This window comes from Petaurus breviceps, unplaced genomic scaffold (genome assembly GCF_028583685.1).
Source record: "Petaurus breviceps papuanus isolate PSGF00001 unplaced genomic scaffold, PetGlider_PUasm1.0 37, whole genome shotgun sequence".
NCBI classification, from domain to species: domain Eukaryota; kingdom Metazoa; phylum Chordata; class Mammalia; order Diprotodontia; family Petauridae; genus Petaurus; species Petaurus breviceps.
This window is the reverse complement of record NW_027186296.1, coordinates 72,706,228-72,731,621: the sequence shown is the minus strand read 5'-3', so window position 1 is coordinate 72,731,621 and position 25,394 is coordinate 72,706,228. Positions and strand designations below refer to the sequence as shown.

At 39.7% G+C, this 25,394-nt stretch overlaps 1 protein-coding gene across 5 annotated transcripts in view; it reads left to right on the top strand.

Moving 5' to 3' along the window:
* ADAMTSL3 (ADAMTS like 3) overlaps positions 1–25,394 on the top strand; it is a 567,766-nt gene that overhangs the window by 518,801 nt on the left and 23,571 nt on the right. For all 5 annotated transcript variants that reach the window (XM_069098697.1, XM_069098694.1, XM_069098696.1 and 2 more), the window contains exons 24-28: positions 8,095–8,277; positions 11,106–11,222; positions 21,810–21,993; positions 22,928–23,132; positions 24,039–24,151. In XM_069098697.1, the coding sequence (XP_068954798.1) occupies positions 8,095–8,277; positions 11,106–11,222; positions 21,810–21,993; positions 22,928–23,132; positions 24,039–24,151 (802 nt within the window). The remainder of the gene's footprint in view (positions 1–8,094; positions 8,278–11,105; positions 11,223–21,809; positions 21,994–22,927; positions 23,133–24,038; positions 24,152–25,394) is intronic.

Here is a 25,394-nt window from a genome sequence, read left to right as displayed (position 1 = left end):
TCTCTGTCTCTCTCTCTCTCTCTCTCTCTCTCTCTCTCTGTCTCTCTCTCTTTTTCTTTCCCTCTCTCTCTTCCTCTCACTCTCCCTCTCACTCTCATTTTTCTTTATAAAGGCATGACCATAAATAAGGGAGACATCTGGGGTGACTAGGTGGTGCAGTGAATAGAGCACTGGCCTTGGAGTCAGGAGGACCTGAGTTCAAATCCGACCTCAGACACTTAACACAAAAACTAGCCGTGTGACCTTGGGCAAGTCACTTAACCCCAACTGCCCCCCACCAAAAAAAAAAAAATAAAGTAAGGGAGACATCTGAAGGAAAGGTATTCCAACATCATCTGCAGGAGCACCAAAAAAGTGGACTTATTAATTTTGATTCATAAAACAACTTTGGGTGGGCAAAAATGGGTGTTTTCTTGAAAACATGGAAATTCTTCAAAGGCCCATATTTATCTGGCCACATGGTTGCAAGGGTGTTTGTCAGGAATACAAAGGAGGATAATTTATCTACTAATATAAGTGTGATGGGTCAACCATGGCTCAGCAGTATTCTGAATCTCACTATTTCTATTTCATCCATATCATCCTAGGTTGCTTCAATTCTTATAAAGTCATATCTTTTCAAATATTCAAACAAGATCCAACCAATACAAGTCTCAATCTTCACTGTCTTCAGTGAGAAATACAGAAAACTTTGTGAGCCTACACAGCTGAAGGGGGGAAAAACTCTGTCAAGAAATATCCAGTATTTTAGAGCGGTCTGTGAGTAGGCCAAGATTTTTTTATAGTGTGGAATATTTCATGGGCCTTTCAAGGTTGGAAGAAATTTGTTTTTAAACACTGAATATTTTAAAGGCACCCTATAGTGCAGACTTTTTTAAACACATGTTTTGCAGCCCCTCCAGACCTGAACTTTTTTTCCATAACATTTGCTGTCCAAAAGCTACTTTAGGATTGTGGAAATTGAACACTAGATATTTCAGAACTGCTGTAAGGCTGGAAAAATAGCCTACCTTTTAAGGTCAAATAAATAAATTTAAACTATTTTTGACATTTTGTGGTTGTTTCAACATGGAGCAAACATTTATATTTTCAGTTGCTTTCAGTGCACCAAACAAACTGTGAGCATTGGTAGAAAAAAAGAATTTCAGACTGAATTTCTTTTATAGTTTTTGATCTTTTTAATGCATAAAATTGTGCCTATATATCTCTGTAGCATCTGGATGATGAGTCTTAAAGTCAGTTTCTCTCTGATGATGGTAGAATTTATCTTAAAGTTTTATCAGATATATAATTGGCCCAGTTTTTCTTTTGGGAGTTCAAAGTATATTAGACAATATTAATCAATCAGTAAGCATTTATTAAGTACCTAGTGTGTGCCATGTGCTGGGCTAGGTGCTGGGAATACAAAGACAAAAAGTGAAACAATCCCTGTACCATTTAGTTTATATCAGTGGCCTAGTACTGAGTTAAAGAATGTTTAGGGTATGATGTATATGCAAATAAACATGGAATATCATTAGCCAGGCCCTGTAGTGGATAAAGTGCTGGACTTGGAGTCAGGTGGACCTGAATTCAAATCCTGCCTTATCTGCTTCCTTGCTGGTGACCCTGGGCAAGTCACTTAACTTCAATTTGTTTCACTTTCCTCATCTGTAAAGTGGAGATAAAGCACCTACTTCCCAGGGTTGCTGTAAGGGTCAAATAAAATAATTTTATAAGTTATCTTTCCAAACCTTAAAGTACTATATAAATACTAGCTACTATTATTATAGGGCAGTTAGGTGGTACAGTGAATAGAGTGTCAAACCTAGAGTCAGGAAGACCTGAGTTCAAATCCAGCCTCAGATACTTATTAGCTATGTGACCCTGAGCAAGTCATTTAACCGTGTTGGCCTCAGTTTCCTCATCTGTAAAAAAAATGAGCTGGAGAAGGAAATAGCAAACTACTCCAGTATCTTTGCCAAGAAAACCCAAATGGCGGCATGAAGAGTCAGACAGGACTAAAACAAATGAACAACAAGAAGAGTTGTTATTTTGTTATCCGTGTTGGTATTCTTTCCCATGATACAGATCACGGCTTTATCCCTTCAAGATCATCCCCTACAATTCTTACCTGATCACTCACATGGGATCTGCCCAGTCTGTGAGCCTCCTTTTTGTCCTTTTGACATCACAGAGGTGCCAGTGGGCTGTGCATTGATGGCCTTTACTCTTTCCTCATGACCGCTTCAGCTTTCCTTTCACTTCATCTTTGTATTTCAGTGATGGTGTCCTTTATACCATTTCTCCTTCATCCTTCCTTGCTGGTAACATCTTGCAGCCTGCTCACATCCGTGATAGGCCTCTCTCTTGTCCTTTGAGGGTTTGTTCATTCTTATTCAATCTACATATCAGATGTTTGTATGTTCTTGTTACATTTTCTCCTTACACAGAGCCCTGACACTGTATACTCTTTTTAGTTGGGACTTGATAGAAGCCAGAAGGCAGACATAAGGAAGGAGAGTATTCCAGACCTAGGGGATAGCCAGTGAAAATGCCAGGAGTCAGGGAGATGGAGTGCTCTGTTTAAGGAATATCAAGGAAGCCAGTGTTCTGAGATTGCAGAATATGTGGAGGTGGGGGTGAGGTTGGGGTTAGAGGAAGGGGGAGGGAAGGGTGTGAGGTATAAGAAGACAGGAAAGGAGGTGGTTGGAGTGTGGGGAGAGTATGAAGGGCTTTGAAACAACAGAGCTTAGAAACTGTTAGCAAGAAGAATTTATTTATATAATAGGCTAGGAGTGATCTCTTCTCTTCCCCCATTCTGCTCCTTCATCTCCTGTCCACTGGTTGCCCCACAGTAACTTTGCACCAGTTTTCTGGGATCTGTGTGTCTGCCCCAGATCAATGTTCTGCACTCCCACATCTGAGGGTGTTCTTTGTTCCATTTGCCCTGAGGTGGAGAGGCATGGAGATAGTGGGAAGGGAATAGTCCTGCAAGCCTAGGTCCAGAGAAAATAAAGTGAACAATCACTGATCAGAGTCCAGGGTCCAAGGCATGGGAACTGGAGTTCTAGAGTAGAGGTGGAAGCCAGTCCTTAGGTGGAATGAGAGAACTGGAAAGGATCTTAGAGACCATTGTATCCAGCCCTCTCATTTTAAAGATGATGGGCAACAGACCCAAACAAGATGAAATGACTTTCCCAAGTCCCACAGTTAGTGGTTGAGCCAAGACCAGAATCCCTCTCTCCCAACACTCACTTCATTGTCCCTTCTACCACATAGCAAAGGGCCTGCCACAAGTTCCTTGTGATCTTGTTGAAAAGACAAGTACAAATGAAGCAATTAGTGAACATGACAGTATGATCATTATAATTACTGAGTATAGTACAGTTCCTGTTTGTGAAATACCCTTGGGAAATAGTAATTTGATTCTCTTAACCAGCTAACTGGATGAAAAAAGAGACCTCTGGAAAGTGAAGTTTGGGTGATCAAACTTCTGAATCTTATAGCTGTTCTTAGGTTTGGACTGAAATGCGTATTGAGTCCCCCAGGAGCTTTCCTGTAATTTACTGTGATTATCCTTTGTTGAATCAGCAAACCCAGAGTCCCGGATACTTGCTGCTTAATCCCTTGGGAAGCCAAGTACTTAGTAGACTTAGCTCAAGTGGGCACTTAAGGATAAGTAGGGCTTTTAGAGGTCTGTCCAAGAAATGCTAAGGGGAAAAAAAAGTGAGGGTGTTTATAAGCAGGTTGTTTAGAAAATGACAGGAAATGCTCCTTCTAATTATATGGAGACCCAGCACTTTGCGGGGGAAAAAAGATCATTACATAATAGATATCCTTGAGTCTGACCTCCTCATTATTTACTTTTCGTTTTTTGTTTCAGTTTGGGGTTTTTGTTTGTTTTGTTTTGTTTTTTGCACAGTGGTGTTTATGTAAACATAAAAATGTTGATGGAAAATTCAAGTAATATTTAACACTTTCAGTGACTCTAAAATCTGACATCTATGGGAAGAGCCATTAACTTCATGATCTTCAAGTGAAAACCCCTTTGAATATCAGTTTTCCCATCTACATAATGGGGATAGTAATACGTGTATTCTTACTATAAGGATTTAGACCCATGTCCTTTGACTTGAGAACAAGTATTCTTTCCATTATACTATGCCTTCTGCCCAAACATGGGAACTGACAGTACAGGTACATTCCATGTGCTATTTAAAAAAAAAAAAAATATCAGGAGTTGAAATAAATAGCATAAGGGGTGGCCAGGTGGTGCAGTGAGTAAGAGTGCCGGCCCCAGCGTCGGGAGACCTGGGATCAGTTCCGACCTCAAATACTCAGCACCCACACAAAAAATAACTGGCCATGTAACCCTGAGCAAGTTACTTAACCCTGATTACTTAAAAAAAAAAAAAAGAAAGAAATAGCATATCACAGTAATATCAGAGTTCCCATTAAACATTTATGGGCAGTTTCACATCCTCACATTTTAACAGTTTGATGACTAAAATGTTGTCGGTGAGCTCTGCCAAGTCTTTGGCTCAGTCCATAATATTATTAGTTATTATTAAGCCTTAATTCATATTATCATTTTGAAAATGCACAGAAGGTTCCCACAACTACCACCACCACTACCATATGTCACCACCATACTACTATATGTCAGAAGGCACCTTCCCAGCGCCTTCAAAAAGTGAAATCTTCCCTAACAAAAATGACATGTTCCATTATTGTTGCCTTATTCCTTCTACCTTTTCCTCAGTTTTCTCAGGAAACATTGGTCTTAACGGGAAAGAAAAGGAGGAAAATCCAGAACCATTTTTTGAGATGCCACACCCTGTGGGTATCCATACATGGCACTATGTCAAAGAGACTATCCTGCCCAGACCCTAGTGGGGAAGGAGATGAGGTGATGTCCTGTCCTTCAGAAATGTTGCTTCTGAATAGTGGGAAAGGCTGGGACTGCCCTTCCTGCCATGTACCTTCACTTCTCTGCTCTCATATCTAGGGGCAGCCACTAAGTTTTCTGAGGCTAGAGGCACTATTTGGGCTTTGTCCCTCAGTACCTTGTACATAGTAGATACTCATTAAAAATGTGTTGATAAAATTATGGAATATGATTAGAAATCTACAACTCTACTGCTATACCATACCATTACCCATTCAGTGCCATTCTGTCATCACACTGAAGCTACATACAACTGTTGCTCATAAAAGATTCTAATACCTCACTGATTTTTTTTATTCAGTTCAATCATTTTTTATTTTATGATTGAATTAGGAATCATTAAAAAACCTACTTTTCCAAGATTCTCTATCTCCCAACTCTGGGTGCTTTCACTGGCTGTGCCTGGTGTCTGGAATTCTCTCCCTCCTCTCCTCTACCTCCTGGTTTCTCTTGTTTCCTAAAAGTTCCAGTGGAAATCTCACCTTCTGTGAGAAGCCTTTCCCAATCCCCGTTAGGTGGTGCCTACTTTTGTTGATTATATCCAGCGTATCCTGTTTGCACATAGTTGTTTACATGCCGTCTCCAGCATTAGACTATGAGCTCCTTGAGAACAAGGACTGCCTTTTGTATCTTTGTATATTTTGTATCTTCTTTGTATCCCCAGCACTTAGCACAGAGCTAAGCACGTTGTGTTGTTGTTGTCGAGTCATTTCATTTGTGTCCAACTCTTCATGACCCCATTTGGGGTTTTCTTGGCAAAGATGCTGGAGTAGTTTGTAATTTCCTTCTTCAGCTCATTTAACAGATGAGGAAACTGAGGCAAACAGGGTGAGGTGACTTGCCTAGGTTCACACGACGAGGCAAATGTCTGAGGCAGTATTTGAACTCAGGAGGATGAGTCTTCCTGACTCTAGGCCTGGCACTCTGTCTCCTGGCCACCTAGCTGCCTAGAATGGGAGTGGACATTTATTAGCTAGCCAACCTCAGACAAGACACATCACCCTGAGGCTAAATTTCTTCATTTGGATAAGGAGAATTATAATACTTTAATTACCAGTATTTCAGGATTGTTATGAGAAAAAGTGCTAAATAAGTGAGATCAATTCTGACTATAATTAACATGCTTAAATTATGGGAAAATTAAATGAGAATATTTTTGCTTTCAAGTACATTTAATGAGAGCAAGGAATAATAGATTGGCACTCTGAGGACCACATTGGTGCCTAGTAAATGGTAAAAAGCCTAGAAGAAGGTCTCTAGCACAGTGGAAGGGAATGGTCAGAACTTTCTTAGGATAACCAATCTTGGATGGGTTAAATACATTCTGTACCCATGGCAAAAGTGGCCACATCAGTGAGATCACAGATCCATTCAAGTATGGAATCAGACTTCATTACTGGAACTTGGCTAACAAAATATGGGTCCCTCTTTTGTTGATAGATAAATGCTCTAATGTTGTTACATTAATTTTTACAATTTTGTCAAAGAGTTGAGTGGGTTGTAAAAGCTCCCATGAGAGAGTTGGTTTTCACAGTTAACTTATCTGACACATCCTTTCTTCGCAAATAGTCCATGTGACTGCAGATTCTAAAACAGGAATAAATGAAGGGACTTTTGCCAAAATGCTATGATTTTTGCTATAGGAAGAATATATTGTCAGTGTATATCATAAAGACATGCAAATTTGTAATTGGGATATGACATTGTTCTTTTTCGTTAGGTTTACATTCTTAATTACGTGTTGTGGAAGTTCACAGGAGAACTAGTTAGTAATTTTTCAGTAGATGTTGCTGGTCTGTGGGAGAAGATAGCCCAGGAAAAGACTACATGCACAAGTGCAGCTGGCTTTGGCTTGAAGATGTATCCTTGGATAATATAGGAAGGAGACAAAATGAAACACATATGCATAGCCCTGAGCCGGAAGGGATCACAAGATCTCATTAATCAAGCCCATTACATTTAAAATTTGGAGTTTAGACCAGGGCTGGGGAGCCTGTGGCCTCAAGGCCACACGTGGCCCTCTAGGTCCCCAAGTGAAATTTGTTCTGTGAAGTTTGGATTCATTCAAAGGACCACACTTGAGGATATGTGTGTGTATGTGTATGTATAAATTTGACTAAGCCAAGAAAATCATGACTTTTTTTTTGTTCTTCTGAACCAGAGGTTGGCAAACTCCAGGTCACACACCAAAACTAGCCACTCAGACTATGGGCCATACAAAAGCAAGTGACCCATGAGGGCTGTAGTTTGCTGACCCCTGTTCTAAACAGTTATATAAACAAATTCCTAGATAAAAGAGGTCTCCACTGCTCAGACTCAATCCTTAAATGTCTTTGGATTTTTAGCCACAATACCTAATATCCCAGGAAATATGGAAACAAATTTAGCTCAGTCATTACTTTTGAAAGGATAGCAGAATGAACTGAGAATGAACCAAAAAATGACCTGGATTGGTTTCATCCACATCCCCATGGTGTAGGCTAATAATGAAGCACCCAGGAAGATCAAGCAGAAGTTTTCAAGTCAGCAATTCTTCTTGTAGGGATCTATACATCAGAATGTTGACCTCAATAAAGAGCAATGACAAAAGCTGATGGTCACCCAGCATAGAATCCTCTGGTACAGTCACATGATACAAACGTAGAGCTCTGGTAAAAAAAAAAAAAAAAGAATTCCATGGGTGGCAGATTAACTAGAGACACTGAGGGGCTTTGGACAGATCGTGTGTCAAGGATGGGAAATGATAAATGGACCATGTGACTTATAGACTGGCTCCCATGGGGGAACACAGCCACTCAACAGAGAAGCTCAAAAGTTGGTAGGATGAGCCAGTGGTCTGGTTGTTTGGACATCATGAGAAATGGCAAATACAAGCTCATAAGTTCTGGAATCAATCAATCGACAAGGATTTGTTAAGTACCTACTTACTGCTTACTGGCCTGTGTCTCCTTCAGCAAGTCACTTTACGTGGGCCTGACTTTCTTCATCTATCACATGAAAGGGTTGGGCTAAATTGTCTCTGAAGTGTTTTATTGTCCTATGTGGTAGCCCTGGGCGTTTGATAGATCTGCGCTCTCATTGTATCAGTGACAATGATTGAATGATGTGACACATTATGGTTATCATTAAAGGGATATTTTGGCTTGTGGATTTTTATTTTTAAGGTGTTCCTCAGCCTAATATTACTTGGTTAAAAAGAGGAGGATCGCTGAGTGACAATGCTTTCTTGCTTTTCAATGGATCTCTATTGCTAAAGAATGTTTCGCTTGAAGATGAAGGGACATATGTGTGCACAGCTGCCAATGCCCTTGGAAAAGCAGTGGCGTCATCTGTTCTTCACTTGTCGGGTGAGTGTATCATTTTCATTGCTTTCCATGCTTGCGTGACACTTAGGATTCTTTTTTACTCTAAGGGGGAGTTGTATTCCAGTTTTTGTCCAGAAGTTTGGGAGTGAGAATGGACAGGCATCTTATTAGTGTGGTCCTTGCCAAATAACCATCTAGCTCTTCTGCAGTGTCTGAGTAGCATTTCCTATGGACCTTTTACCCCCTCTCTTACAGGATGTTGCTTGTAGCGTGTTCCTTGGCTTCTTGCTTACTGAATCAAGTCTAAAGCTCCTCTGCCTGGTTCTCCAGACCTTTCGTGACCCCTGTCTGTCCTAGCTCTTCTGCTTCATTTGCCACTATTCTCCAAAACAGATGCTCTGCTCCATTTAGGCTCTTTACTTTGGTGCACACACTGCGTACTGATGCATAACTTTGAGTTTCCCTAGCCTAGACTGTTTCCCCTGCATCCCTGCCTGTCTTGAAGTGCTAGCTTCATTTCCCTCTCTTCTGTGAAAAATGTCCTGACCACTCTGGTCTCTTTTGATCTCTAATCTCCCAGGGCACTTCTTTTTTTTTTTAACATTTCATTATCTCTTTCCATTACATGCTCTCTGAAATAATATATGTCACAGCACTATAAAAATGTTAGCCATAATAATAATAATTGCTTTTATTGTTATTGTGTGTTAGTATCAATTAGATTGTCACCTCCTTGAGTTCAGAGATCTGTTCTCAGTCAGCAGTCAGGAAGCATTTATTAAGCAATCAATCAATCAATATTTAATAAGTACTTACTATGTGCCAGGCAGCAGTGTGCTAAGTGCTGGGGATACTGGGGGTGGGGAGATAAGTGCCTGATCTTGAGGAGTATACATTCTAATGGGAGGAATGACAAGTAAACAACTACATGCATGGGGGGACAGAGACAGAGAGAGGGAGAGAGAGACAGAGAGAGGGAGAGAGAGACAGAGAGAGGGGGAGAGAGAGAGAGAGAGAGAGAGAGAGAGAGAGAGAGAGAGAGAAAGGAGAAGAAAAGAAAGAGAGAGAGAGAGAGAGAGAGAGAGAGAGAGAGTTTGAAAGTGATTTGAAAAGAGAAGGCATTAGCATCTAAGATACCTGGGAAAGGCCTATACAAGGGATGCACTGAGCTAAATTTTGAAGGAAACCAAGGAAGCTGGGGGGCAGAAAGGGAGAGGGCAGAGCATTCCAGGCATGGAGGACAGCCAGCAAGCAAAATTCCTCTTGTATCTCTTAGAACAATTAACATAAAGTGGGTCCTGAATAAATACTGATGAAGTCTTCAAACCTCCTTAATGTTCACGTCCGAACTATTATCTACATTTTACACATGAGGAAACAGAAACAGGAGAAAACCCCAGAATGGATAACTTTTTGAATGAGTCACTTAAGGTGGATTGGAGTGTAGTTGAATGGAATGCAGTGTGAATTACCAGATCAAATTGCCTTTGTTCATGACAGCAGGCTAAGTTTAGGAGAAGTTGAGAGCCAGGTAAATTGTGATAAGAACAGGAAAGAAGAAATGTTCAAATGGCTTGGGGAAGGGGAAAGCCTGAGGAGAGCTGCACTATATAGAGAAGGGAGGGGTGCTTTTTAGAGGCAGGGGACAAAGTACTAGCTAACTAGGTACCTGAGGTAGGAGAAGGAAGGAGACAGATCATTAAGGCTATATGTGGCCACAAGGGAATATGAGAGGGGGCCACCAAAGACCCTTAGACAGTTTTACAAATTGAGCAAGGACCTTTCCTGTCCATGATTTTGTTGTTTCATTTCTACATTGCACTGCCTTTTCTTATAGATCCATCTTCATAAAAGGGTCTCTTTTCTCTTCAGACATCCTTGTTTTCTCTCTATATATGTGTAATTCTTATAATTTATCTCAGGCAAGTGATATGTATAGAACAAGATACTCTGTAGATTCTTATACTTATTCCTTACTCCATTTAATGAAAATGGGTGTATGGGCTGAGATGCCAAATATTCTGCATTCACCCATTTTATACATAACCAATAATAACAGCCCACACTGACATTTAAATGGTGGTTTAAAGTGTACCTTACAAGTATTAACACTTTTGAACTTCAAAATAAACCTTTAAGAAAGGTACTATGTGTATTATTCTTCACATTTTATAGATGCCAAAACTGATACTCCAAGAAGTTAAGTGACTTGCCTTTTGTCACACAGTTGGTGAGTATCTGAGGCAGGATTTGAACCCCAGTCTTCCTGATTCCAAGTGTAGCCCTCTACACATGCTGCAATACTGACTCTTAGATAAGTCACAGTATTAAACAACATGTTATGATCCATTGAAGGGGCTCTCACATTCAGCCACGGATAGATTACATGGTACACATGCATTTTCCAAAATGAACCACTCTACCCTGACTTGCTTTGATAAACATTTAAACCACTTGAAGACAGGGATTATTTCATTTTTATTTCTGTATTCCTAGCACATGGCATGGTGCCTTGCATGTAATAGGCACATAATAAAATGTTTGTTGAATTTAATTAAAATGAAATGCCCAATGTATATAAGACACTATACTAAGGATACAAAAATAGGGGCCCTAAGGGAACTTGAACTCTGTGGGGAAAAACAGTTGGAGAATATACAATAATCTGCTGCCAGTCAGCATCTAAACCACATTGTGTATACTTTCTCATGCCTAGTATATAGGGCACCATGAACTAATGGGTGAGTTTTCTGTAAATGTTCAGAATAATTAGTAAAAGTGGTTTTCCAGCAAGTAAGTAGGAGTAAGAATTTCAAACTAGAACAATACATTAGCAACATTTCTAGTAAAAAGTACATTTTATTCTTCAGAACCAAGGTATCCAGACGTGAAAGTTAATTTGCCCAAAGGGAACAAGAAACATGTTCTAATGGCATCCAACATCAGTACAAGTGTCAGTGTGACAGCTGGACACATGCTCCATATAGGTGAGTTACTTTTATTCTTAGCTCTTTTCAGCTAGGTGTTTCCAACCAAAATTACATTTGGCAAAAGACCCTTATGAGTATTTATCATTTAATAATAATTAAATAATAACAGAAAGTGGGGAATCATGGATATAGAGCTGGCCTTGGAGTCAATATTACTGAAGTTCAAGTGTCACCCCTAACACATTCTGGCAGTGTGGTTCTGGACCAGTCATTTTAACTGCTCAGAACTCCAGGCAAATCTCTAGAATTGACCTGAATTGATTAAGTTTCCTCACCCAAATCAAAAGTCTAATCCCAATCCCTACCCCTAAGTAATAATTGACATGTATATAATGCTTTATAATTACAAAGAGCTTTCATGTGCATTTTCTCATTTGAGCTTCACAACAATCTGTGAGGAGATAGGGGTCAGAATATTTGTACTATTATACAAATGAGGAAACAGAACCTAAGAAAAATAAACAGCTAATAAGTGATGGGGCCAGGACTCATATGCAGGTCTTCTGATCTCAAGGCCAACATAGATGAATTGAAGTTGGCTCTAAACCTGGATTGCCTTTCCATCGATCAAAATATAACTTTTCAGCCTGATTTTCTAGGATGAAATTTTGGACCTGATCAGCAATATTTTACAGCGAACTGCAGCAAACAAGTGGTTTTCCCAATAAATGAGACTATTCACAATGAAGGATAAGATTCACAATGAAGGTTTTACGCACTGATTTCAGGTTAAATGAGCCTACTGTGTTCTAAAGTGGCATTTTCCTATAAATTTTAAGGTGAATTGGTGATGGATATAGCCTTTAACAACATGTATTATCTGCATATTTCTACATCTCCTTGGTAGGAAGGATATGTTATGATGTGTTAATCACATGAAGATTCTAGTTTATTTGTGTATTTAATTTATTTGTTTTACCAGAGGGCATAGTGATGGAATGTTAGGACAGCACCAAGTAAAGGCATTAATTTCCAACTGACTGTGGAGAAGGATGTTTCTTATAATTCTATCAGTGATATCAGTAAAGTACTAAAAATTGGAGCTAGGAGGTGTGCAAATGGTTGTGGGATAACTTGGAAAAAGAAAGCCATATGATGCCTTTCCCTTAAACAAAGATAGTGAGGGGTGGCTAGGAAGCAGATTGAATAGAGCACTGACCCTGGAGTCAGGAGGACCTGAGTTCAAATCGAGCCTCAAACACATAACACTTACTAGCCATGTGACCTTGGGCAAGTCACTTAACCCCAATTGTCCTTTTTCCCCCTTCAAAAAAAGCAAAAAAAAACCAAACCCAAAGATAGTGGTCTAGTTTCAAAAAGACTAGATCTTCTCCTCAGCTTGATTCAAGATGAGACAATTAAGTACTCTGATTCCTTGTGCCTTGTTTTACATGTTGTAGACCTTACTCTCCCACCTTGCAAAGGAAACACAGACTAAGACATTTGGTTTGGCACCAAAGATCTAGGTTATACAATGAGAATAAGAGTGAAAGGGTGTCAAGTTGTAAGGGTAGTCAATTCAGCAGGTCTTTGGCAAGAAAGGCACTTCAAGTGAGGTCATGTAGGATGCCATAAAGTCTTTTGGGAGCTATGGATTCAGTAGGATTTGGGGAAGAGTGTCATATATATCCATTGAAAACAAAAGAAGTAGAACAGTATCTCTATTAACCATTTTATGAATGGTAGAAACAACTGCCAAACATCTCGGTTGTCTGATAAAATTAATTTTGTGTGTGGAAGGATGCATTGCAATAAAAGAAAGGAAGAGAACATCTGGAATAGCAACTGCAATCATAAGTGTCTCGTAGTATTGTTGGGTTTTGAGGATGTCCTAGGCAGTCACATCAAAGAAGCACCTTTGGTGGTTCTTCAAAGACAAATCCATTGAGAACGTGAGAGAAAGTTCCTTGGCTGGGGTTCAGCCCTGGAAGTAACTTTTGTCTCTCACTAGTTCACTGGACAATACAAATGTTGGTTGTTCAATGACTCAAAGCCATTTTCTTTTTGGAGAAATGTCAGCATTGAAGGTTTACTAAGAAATACATGCCCTCCTCTTTCTTTTCTTGTGTTTATGGTTTTCCCCCCAAATACTTTAAACTTCTTACTATTATTTAAGGAATGATGACCCAATGATGACCCAAGTGGTAGATTTTATAATTAATTACCTTTATTCTCTCCTCTGAACATAATAAGAAGATCTAGGTACAAGTTTCTATTCTACCACTTATTAGCTAGATGACATAGGATGGGTTAGTTTGCTTCTCTGAGTGTTATTCCATTATGTAAAAAATGGGGATGAGAAGTATTTAATAAATGTTTGTTGAATTGAATTGCATACTTTATGGTGTGCAGAAAACCAAATCCATTAGCCCTTGTCATACTCATTATGATGCCAGGTGAATAAAGCAAATGTTTCTATTTTTCAGGTGAGAAAGTAGGAACTCAAAGAAATTGTGACTTGCCCAAAGTCACAAAGCTAAGAAGTGATGGAACTGAGGCTTGATTCATTTATTCACTAAGCATTCACCCTTTATGTGCTAGGCACCCAGCATGCAAAGATAATAAAAGAAGCAATCTCTGTCCTCAAGGAGCTTACATTCTAATGGGGGGAGGGGGATAATAGATAAGTCTGTACAATTGATTTGTTAATACAGAGTTAATACAAAATAATTTCATTGGTCAGGGGAGGGCAGTAACAACTGGAGGAATCAGCAAAGCCCTCCCTCCCTAGAAGGTAGCCCTTGATTGAAAGAAGAGTTGTGTGAACTCCAAGCTTTTTCTACTGCAGTACCTTGCCTTCCTTACACAATTGTTATGAGGATCAAATGAGATTGTGTAGGTAAAAATTTTTGTGACCATAGATGTATTAAATATGTCAGTTGCTATTATTACTACTGCTGCTTATTAATGAATGGAAAGAGGGGAAAACTCACCTCAATCCATTTAGATTATTAGTATCTGGTAAGAGGTTTGAGATGTGAAATCTACTGGCTACTCTGAAGATTCTAGTTTATTTGTGTATTTAATTTATTTGTTTTATCAGATAAATAAGGATTTATATCAGATAAATAAAGGAAGAGGGCTAAATGTTCTTTAGACAACCTCAGCATCTCAGATATGTATCTCTCTTATGAAATGTAAACACATGTTGGGTACCTTGGAACTTTTTTTTTTTGAGGAGCAATTGGGGTTAAGTGACTTGCCCAAGGTCACATGGCTAGTAAGTATTAAGTGTCTGAGGCTGGATTTGAACTCAGGTTCTCCTGACTCCAGGGTCAGTGCTCTATTCACTGCACCACCTAGCCACACCTACTTTGGGACTTTTAATTGACCAGAATATCTTATGTTATTTTATGTCTATTTTAATCAAAAGGTTAAAATAGCCTATGGCTAGTGCCACTGTGCTCTCTAATGATACCTATTGGTAATACACTGGTAAAGTGGTAGAGAACACAGCAGTTTTCTGAGGCCTGATTCCATGAGCTTGAATTCTGAAGCTGTCCTTGGTAGCTCAAATACTCCCTTAGTAGCTATTTACCAAAAGGAAAAGAAAATAAACAATTGTTTTCCACCTTACTCTCCCTCTGGCCATGTCCACACTGAACCCTCATGTGTACAGCCCCTATAAATTAGGTATTTCCTACCCCATCCCAACACTTCTGAAAGGGGCCCTTCATTGTCATCCCCACTGCCTTCTCCTGATATAAGAGAAGGTTGAGTTGGAAAGCCTTTACAAACATAGGGATCCCTGCAAATATCTTTCTCCATAATGAAGATGGAGTTAGAGTGAAAATGAATAAGAAGAGAATGGTATAAGAATGGGGGTTTAGTCTAAGCTGGCACATAGCTCCAGGATCTCCTTTTTCTATCGTCTCCTGGTTCTCAAGCTCAGCAGTCTCAGTATTCAAGATGTTTAGACCAGTGGAGAAAAGCAAAAAGCATGCAGTACTCCATTTAAGTCTACCACACAGGACTTCTGCAAACTCCCCTCACCCTCCTATTCTTGCTAAGTTTCTAATTCCTCAGAGTGTTGGACCTTGGCTTCAGCTACCCTGGTGATGATGCTTAAATTCTTGCTGTCAGCAGCCTTCCCTTGTTGTTGTCGCCACCGCTACCACACCGACATATCCCCTCCCCATCTCCTTATTAATAATCACTAACCTCTGAACTCAACCCAGTCCCAAGACACTGTGTCACCTGGAGCAAGCAACACTTACCCCCTCTCCTCACCCACACCTCCAAAACAGCTCCCATTCATTGAGACTTCTCAGCTAGGTATTGATCTGATTAAAGTAGCCTTGACAGTAAGGTGCAAATGATGCAGAGATCTAACACTCCAGCCTAGTTGATCCCAATTAACCTTCAGTTGGTAGAATGTGCTGGGGAGATGATTTTGATCAGGGGCTCTGTCTCCGTCAAGTCCCTGCCTCCTTCTCCTTCACACCACACCCCCTGCACACCCCCTGCTTTCCTTCCCTCCCCAAACCAAAAACTGAAAGCCCCAAACCTAATCCTCCTGGGAGTCAGATCCTGGAATCTTTCTTGCAGGTTCTCGTCCCTCCCACCCCTAATGCTCAAAAACTAACAGCTAGGTTGCAAAGATCTCCAGATACTTATTGTAATACTATATTGATGGGTAATTTTAATAAAAATCCTTGGGTTATTAAGACTTATAATGATGTACTCTGACCCCTCAAATGGCTCATCATTTAAAATTTTTTAAAGAGATGAGGAAACCAGAGAGGACGTCATCAGAAGTGGGCAAGGCAAGGGGATTGCCCCATCGGTTCCCAGGTGCTACTCTACTTAAATAAACAATCTCCAGGCCACAGTGACAGTCAATAAATTTAACTGTTTTTACTTTGCAAATAGTCCTTTGTGCAGCTTAAAACAAAAAACTCAGAACTAAGAAGGAAAGCCTGAAAAACAATAAGCTAAAGAATTCATTATGTGCTGTTTGAGGGAGACTGTGGACACAGCTGGTAGCTATCAATTATTTTTGGTTATTACAGCTAAATCTGGCTCTTTCTGTGATCACATAAAAATCTGTCAACATCATGTAGTACCTCATCTGTTACCAAGTGTCAGAAGAGAAGGGAAAAATCATTTGGAATGGTAACTAACTATGAGAACTATAATTATTGGGAGTGATTAGCATCTAATTTCTAAAGAAAATCCCCATTTTCACCTCATTTTGCTCAATGTTCTCAATGGCAAATTATTTAGACACTATAAGGCACAAAATCTGTCATTTAGATTAGAAATGGATGGACTGATCTGGAAAAAGTAAGATTTGAATTGAATTGTATTTCTGGATACACCTGGAGTTACTCTAATTATCTGGTCCTTCTTTCTCTGACTAAACTCTCATCTTCTGAAATTGATGGTATCAAAATGAGCACTTCGAAGTAGGATGTAAACCCTGTAAAGCTAGGAGCTGTCTTTGTATGCCCAGTGCCTAGCACAGTGATGGGCTAGGCCCTTCTTCAGTGCTTTTTGATTCACAGGTCTTGAGAGGGTGTTAATGCCACACACCATGGACATTCATTCTGGTTTTCAGAGATCCATTAGTCAATATTCAGCTGCTAATTTAGAGACTTTATAAGTCTGAAAATATGTAAGAGCCTTTCCTAGTTTGAATGTGATGTCACACACAGACGTGCCTAAGCTCAGCAGAGTCACTGCATTCATTCTTATGAAGGTCATTAGTTTCGGACGGGTGGGGAGAATACATATTCCTGGGCATGTCATTGAAAATGGATGTGACTGATTTTTAACAATATGCCACTGAGGCCCCTTTCTCTGGGTCTTTCTAAGGTTAAATGAAACTTGAACATGCTCAGCAATGGAAAATACTTAGACTGTTTGCTTCTGGTGACTCTGTGCTAGAGATAGCTTTAAAAACCTTAAAATGCTCCTAAAATAGGAACTGTTGTTCCTTCAGTTAGTTTTTCTCTTTGTCTTACTTGCTTATAGGCCCAGTACGCAGTAATGCCTTGGCCTCACTGCAGTCTCCTTTTCCTTATATCTTTTCTGATGTTCATCAGCAGTCCCTGATCTTGACAGAAGCTCTTCGTGACCAGCTCTTTATCTGTTACTAAGTTAGGGGGCATAGTGAATAGAGCACAGGCCTGGAGTCTGGAAAACCTGAGTTCAAATCCTACCTCAGACACTTACTAGCTGTGTGACCCTGGGCAAGTCACTTAACCCTGTTGACCTCAGTTTCCTGATCTGTAAAATGAACTGGAGTAGGAAATGGCAAACCACTCCAGTATCTTTGCCAGGAAAACCCCAAATGGGGTCACAAAGAGTCAGACACAATTGAAAAATGACTAAACAACAGCAAACTTCCAGTAGACCTTTCACATAAGTTCACCTTCATAAACAACACAAAATTCATAATCTTTTATATTCCTCCTTATTACTTCAATAGGATTTAGCCAGTTTTAAAAATTTGTTCCTATAATTATTTTTTAATCCATTAATATGAAGCTCATTTTAGTTCAATATTAGAATTATTATTAGCCTGCAGTCACTGTTTCTGGTAAATCTCTTGCCTGTTTAAAATTTCCCACAATCCTTCTCTACATGTTGGCCACTTTTGAAAGTCAAAACTATTTAAAGCATCCTCTGCAGAATGGTTAGGAGCCTGCCAGTCTCAAGTACCATTGGCCATGGTGCTGGTGTCAGCTAAGCTGTGATTGCCACAGAGTATTCAATAGTGTATGGTTAGTAGCCACTGTTTCCCTTTTCATGATGTAAATAAGGTTATGTTTGCTTTTTAGAGTTTTTATAACCAAAAGTGTCATCCTTTATGAATAGAAACAAATTCATATTGCTCAAAGGAGACTGTATACATTCATATAAATATTTATACATTGTTCTGTTGATAAACTGAGGCCCTTTTCTGCTTCATATTAATACCCTTGTGAAGTTTAGCCTCCTCTCTTTGGCAGCGAGCTAGTTGTTTATAGATTAAAGAATGGTAAAATACTCCACTTGTAACTTCTGGTTTATTCTCCTTGCTTGTGTAATCTGTTACTTGTCACTATTTTCTCTGATAACCCCAACTGCTGAGATGTCTCTTAGTTTACAAAATTTATGTTAATGTTCCTCTCAATTCAAATGAAATCAGATCAAAATCATTCGGGGGCAAGCATTAAGTACTTATATGTCAAGCGCTACAAATAGTAGATACAAAGCAAAAACTTTCCCTGTCCTCAAAGAATTAACGTTCTAGTTTGTTTAAATAGATTAGATTGGAACTACTATAATTTCATCTGGTGGCTCCTTTTCACTTTTATCCCACTTTCTAAATTGATATTTACTTTGACTTTTGTTCTTATTCAGTCAATGCGTAGATTTCAGAGGGTCCATGAACTTTGATCTGAAAAAAAATTACACCCTTATTTTCAATAACCTCTAAGTAAAATTTATCATTTCCTTCAGTTATATAAAAGCATTATTTTGGGAAGGGATCCATAAACTTTACTAAACTGTCATTGGGATCTCTGACACAAGGACACACTACTCTAATTAGTCAGTGAACTTACAATACATGGATAACATTCTTAAATGATCATATGCTGTGTTTAGTCCTTTTCTGACTAAGTTACAGTCACTTTTTATGATATAATATGGTACTCTTTGAATGTCTCCTAATTCTCTTCAGTCAACCAATTAGTAATCTAATGTGCCTACTGTATTCCAAGCACTGTAGATCCAGGCACTGGGTCTACAAAGATCAAATTCAAACAGACCTTTCCATCAAGGAGCTTAAATTCTGTCAAATTCATTTTATACATACAGACATGAATCCTCTGAGTATTCTACTTCTTTCCTTAATCCTGAACTATATATTCAAAAAGAGTGTTTATTTTTCTCTTGCTCTGTGCTTGGTCGGAATACTGAAGTTTCGAGGAATATGTTAGTTTAGTTTGGAGGATTTTGTCAAGATCTTCCTAGAATCGAGAAGTTTTGTGTAATCTCCTAGTTCCAATAAATAATGGGTTTCATTATCCTAAATAGAGTTAAGAATGATGAGCAATTTGGTCTTAAGTCTGCTCTCCTATCTAATTAATCACTTCCCTAGTATCCTTGGGAGCTAGAAAATTAAAACATTTCTGATGGTTATCAGATATTGAACTTCTTCTGAATAAATGGCAAAAGCCATGAGCTCATCTTTGGTGCTGTGACCCCTATGAGCCATCTGGGACTTCCCCTCCCCCTAACTAGTTAATCCAAGACTACATGGCCCTATGCTGCCTAGATGACTAGTAGAGCCCTAACTCGAGAACCAGAGGAACTGAAGCAATATAGTCCTCTCTCCAGTCCTCCTGAGATCTCTACTTGCTGGGGGGGGAAACCCTCCAACAAACTTCATTAGGAGTTATAAGTTCTATAGGTTGCCTATTTCTTTCCTCTCTGAGTGTAGCAGATAGTTTTTCATCAAATAACTCATATAAGGAGCAATTGCTACTAAATATAGAAATTAAAATGTACAAGATATTGACCAATTCCACTTTTTAATTATTCCTATAGATCCTAAAATCACCCTATCTCCGCAATGTGGTAACTATCAAATAATAAATCCTTACCTTCTAACTTCTTGGCAGGCCCTCAACTCCTCATGCCTGGACTGTTGCAGTAGCCTTCTGGTTAGTGTTCTTGTCTCAAGTCTCTCCCCATTCTAGTGTATTCTCCAGTCGAATGCCAAAGTGGTCTTCCTAACACTCAGCTCTGACCATGTCATTCTTCTGCTTATTAAATTCCAGTGGCTTCCTCTTACCTCCAAAATCAAATTCTCTTTTGGGCTTTAAGCCCTTCCCCCTTCTTACTTTTCTAGTATTCGTCTACTTTGACTTCTCTCTCCATGGACTCTACAATCCAGCGACACTAGCCTTTGTGATACTCCTCTGATACAAAACTCCTGTCTCCTGGCTCACTGGCTTTTCACCTGGCTCACCTTTATGCCTTGTAGAATCCTTGTCTTTGCTTCCTGACTTCCTTCAGGTCTCAGCTTAAACCCTATCTTCTGCAAGAAACCTTTCCTAATTCCCATCAGTGCCCTTCTTCTGAGATTGCATCCAGTGTACCTTGTACACAACTTTTATATAAACTGTGGCTTGCTCCATTAAATTGTGAGCTCCTTGGCGATTGTTTTGCCTTTCTTGTATCCCTAATGCTTAGCCCAGTGTCTGGTACATTGGTGCATAGAAAGCACTTTACAAATTCTTGTTATACATTCTTGTTGTGGCTGACTGACTGACCCCACTTAGCTCTGGCCAGAACAGTAGTTCTGAGAAAGGATGTTGGGATAGGGGTGGAGGGAAACAACAATGTGGCTGGATTAAGGAAGAAATTTTCTATTATTAATATGTTGGGCCTCCTTGATTCAGGGGTACAACACCTTTACAGTAATCTTCAGATCGTAGAATATACAATGCAGAAATGATGGTTTTGTTTGCAGTTCTCAGGGGAGTGGGGAGTTGGGCATAGCTGACTAGATAGAGTCTTCGGGAAAAGGGAAGTAACTAAACATGGCCTGACTAATCCTGAAGTAGTAGAAAAGACTTTCAGCTTTTTCTCCCCTCCTAGGGAACACTGTTCCACCTCTCTTCTGAGAGGGAAAAGAGCCCCAAGCAACCTTGCATTCCCTCCACCTTCCCCTATCTCTTTTTCCCTCCTCTGGAATGAGGAGTAAGCAGTAGCCTCTCCCTCTATCTCCTTTTTCCTCTTCCTTTCCCTCTCTCTGAGCTTGGTTTGGATCTGGGAAACCTGTGTGGCCTTGTGTCAAGCAAGGTAGGCCCAGCTGGCCTGAGGAGAAATGATCTCATTCCATCCTGTTTGTAGAAATACTTATACGCCTGTGTCTTTAGGATTACTGTGAAGAATTATATCCTTGATTTATACATGTTATTTTTAATGGATTCATGCTGCATGTTTGTATAGAGCTAGAAGTCCCCCAAATTTTGTATGCTTTTGAGGTTTCATTTATATCTGTTGCCCCCTCATAAGCCAGATTGTCTCTGTTGATTCAGTGGACTTTGGCCAACCCAAAGTCCTGTTGTCCAATGCTTAAAATCCTGAGAGCTGTTGGCTAAGAAGGTGGGATTTGCCTCCAAATCCTTCCCAGGACAGTGGCTTTAACAGAAGTTGCAACTCTCTGGTTTTCCCCCTTCCTGTGTTCTGACAAGATATCTGAGTAGGAGGTCCAGTGGTTAATAGCTACACCTTCTGGGATTTTTCTAGGACATCTGGTTGGCTCACCACAGTCCCTCTTTCCCATTCTGTGGTAATAGAACATGAATTTCTTCCAGTGGGCCCCATTTGGCTCCTGCACCTGACTGTGTAGATATATGAAAGCAGGAGAAGGAGAATAATATTTAAAATAGTCTATTGCACTTTTGAGGGGGAGGAAAGATGTCTTCCCTTTGTGCATCCTTAAGACCCTATTGTGTAAAGGAAACTGATAGGAAATTCAGTCCCCCAAATGTCTGTAGGCCATATCATAGTAAGCCCCCCCAGTCACTGTTTCTAAGTTGAGTTTGCAGCAACATTTCTTTCTTTTTCTTTTTTCATCAGAATATAATTGGGAGCCTGGTGAATGGACACACTGCTCTTCTACCTGTGGCAACCTGGGAAGCCGCATTCAGAGACCCCAGTGCATGATGACAAAAAGACAAAAAGTCGATGAGACCTTTTGTGATCACCTCCAGAAGCCACAAAATCTGGTCCAGCCCTGCAACAGGCGAGACTGCCCTCCAAGGTGCATTTACTCTTGTGTTTGTTAATCTCTAGTTTTCACTCTTTCTTTTAGAGTCTTTTCAGGAGGGCCCCCCTCCCAACCTACCCCCTGCACTGATAGACTCCAGGACACAATGCAAAGAAATGAATCTTTCTAAAATTTCATTTTAGAATGAAATTACCAGGCAATTTGGTCACTGACAGAATACTTTAGAATGTTACGGTGAACATCAGCTTAGGTCCCTTCAAATAGAAAAGGAGAATCTCAGTGCTTTTATTTCTCAGTGAGCTGAAGCCACTTTCCTGCCTTCATTTCTCACCATTCACCATCTTATCCCTAGAGAACTATTTCCACAAAGCTTTATCTGCCATCCTTGAGTTCTTTTCACTGTTCCCACCCTACTGATCAGATCATCTCAGGGTTGGAAAGGACCTCAGAGGTCATCTGGTCCAGGCCATATCTGAACAAGAATTCCTTCTAGAACATCTCTAACAGCTCACCCTTGAGCCTTTGTCTGGTGGCCTCCAGTGAGGAGGCACCCACTGCCTCTGGAAGACCTTGCCAGATTCAGGGAACTTGTGATCTAGAGCTGATTCTGCAACTATCTGTTTGGTCTCAGGAGAGTAGCTTTACCCCTATGGATTTTTGTTTCATAATCTGTCAAAAGGGTTGGACCAGATGTTATTTCTGTACATACTTTGTTTCTCTTACTAGATTAGAAACTCCTTGAGGACAGGAACCAGTGCCTTATTTGTCATTGTATTGCCTTAAGTTTCTAGCACAATAGTAAATGTTCATTCAGCATGTCTTGAAGTGAAATTAATTTCTTGAACCCTCATTCTCTTAGAGTTACTAAAGGTTTTTTTTTTTCCTTTTGAAAATAGTAACGTTTCATTCTGTAACCCTAGCACGTCCCTTACCTCCATACTAAAATGCCTTGTCTCATATTCCCTAGGTGGATGACAAGTAGCTGGTCAGAATGTTCTGTGTCTTGTGGTAATGGATTTCGGCATCGTCAGATAACTTGTGAACGGGTAAAAGCCACTGGTGTTGTGCAGGCGATGTCCCCAAATGCTTGTGGCCATAAAGATCGACCTTTGGGCCGAAAACGTTGTTTGGGTCAAGCTTGTGGTGAATGGGCAGTTCAGCTAGGGAGCCAGGTAATCCATCCATTCTCATGACTTCGTGTCTGGTTAGCACTAGAAGAAAATCAAATTGGTCTGTATTAATTAATATAATTTTCTGATCTGAAGATTCATATTCCTAGCCCAATACTCTGAACATAGAGTGCTTATTTAGTGTCCATTGAGTTTTTAACATTTGACTTCACCTTTAGAAATCAGTATAACAAAATGAAAAGTGAACAGGATGCTGAGCTTGGATTCTAGGGCTTATAGGCACACATCTATATATACATGTACACAATGTGTATTTTATATGACATAAATTATTATGCACATCCATGTATGATGTCTGTGTGTTCATGCATATACATCATGCGTGTACATATGTGTGTTGGAGCATATATGTTTATTATGGAATAAATCATAGGTGGCATAAATATACATACATTGATACATATGTTTCTGTGTGTATGCTTTGGAGCATGTGTATGTATGGCACATATGTGTGTGCATATACACACACCACACATACATATACACATAATATATATTTCTATCACACAACTATTTATTTACTTCTTTGTTTATACATCCCCCTCTAAGGGGATGTGGCAGTAAAGACACTTCTGTATAGGAAAATTTTCATCTAGTCATTCTCTTTCCCCACTACCAGTTCAAGGCTATGCAGTTCAGAGCACACACAGCTTGTTTGTACATAGAGTGTTTGTGATCACCTACTTTTCTTCAAGCAGAAGGCAGCATTGGGATAAATATATCGTGTCTACAGTACTGGTTTAATATGAAACCTATTGGACCTTGTATAATATAACTTGAATAATTTCTAATGCATATAAACTGAGCCCAAACAGCTAACCAATACATTAATGGGAGGCTAACTTGCTTTGACCTTTTTTAGGACATTGCTTATTTTTTCCATTTCAGTGTTTGTCTGGACAGTGTTTGGGCCATGCCCAGGAGATGCAGCGGCTGCCTGTGCTCTGTCAGCATCCCAATGGCTCGGCAGTATCTGACCTGGACTGTGATGAAAGAAAGAGGTATGAGCCATGGGCCAAGATGGGTCAAATTTCTTCTCCTTGGTGGAGTTCATAATTGTTATGGGAGCACTGGTTTAGAACTGGAAGGAACATTTAGCTCCTTGAGTCTGACACCCACATTTCACCAATGACGACACTGAGATTCAGAGAGGTAACTTGTACAAGGTCACACAGGTATCAAATGGCAATGTTAGTCAATATCTATTGAGTTTTTGAAGTTTGAATTTCTCTTTAGAAATCAATGGGACAAAGTGAATAGAGTGCCAGACTTGGAGTCTTCCAGGGCTTATATAGACACACACATACATATATTCCCATGCATGTATATTTGTATGTGTGTGGTATAAATAAGTATCTCTTTATATATGTATTATGTGTATATATGTGTATGCATGCTCACACATGTATACACAGCACATACACATATATGTATGGGGGTGTTATAGGAGTGAGTAGAAAGAGGTAGAACTGAAATTCAAGGTCATGTCCTCTGGCTCCCAAAGCACCAGTCTGTCTGTAGGACCGTGGCTGAAATTTAAGTGATTTAAAGTTGCTTTATCTTTTTATAATACAAAGTTCATAGTGAACAATCACTTTTTAGAATACTATTCTTCATTCCTTCAACAGCAGTTTCTTTGGGTATTAAAGAAGATATAGAAACTATAGAAACCACCCTGTGGGAATAATCACTTCAGTGGACCCATTTCTAAGTGAATGTGATTCAAGCCAAAAAGCATTTATTAAGGACCTCAGTTGTATTCTGGTTAAATATGAATCTTAAAACTCTGTTGTGTGAACACTCTGCCAGTCCCATTATGGTGGGGTCCCCAAAATGTGCATTACTCCAGATATTGAGGATGCAATTTGCAATTTTGTATAAATTCTAAGTAATAGTATTAACTTCAAAGAGCACAGGTTAAGAAAGTAGAAAATCATTCCTTACTGACTGGACATGTAATAAAAAGACAGTTACAAGGTTTATGCTTGTAAACATAGAGACTCAATAAATGGCTTTTTTTTCCTGCTTCTATCTGTGGGTGAGAGGCAAGCAAAGCTAAGAGTGGAGAAGCAGCATTAGGAAATACAAGCTGTTGGCAGCTCCGGAGCTGAGGCAGTCAAGGCCAGATATCACTGAAGAAAAGCTTTCCTGTTATCCCCTCAGTTAGCCAGATCTTTGTTCCCTAAGGCACTCTCCCAGGCACTAGTCAGATTATTTCTCTGGGGCTCAATTTCCTTCTCTGTG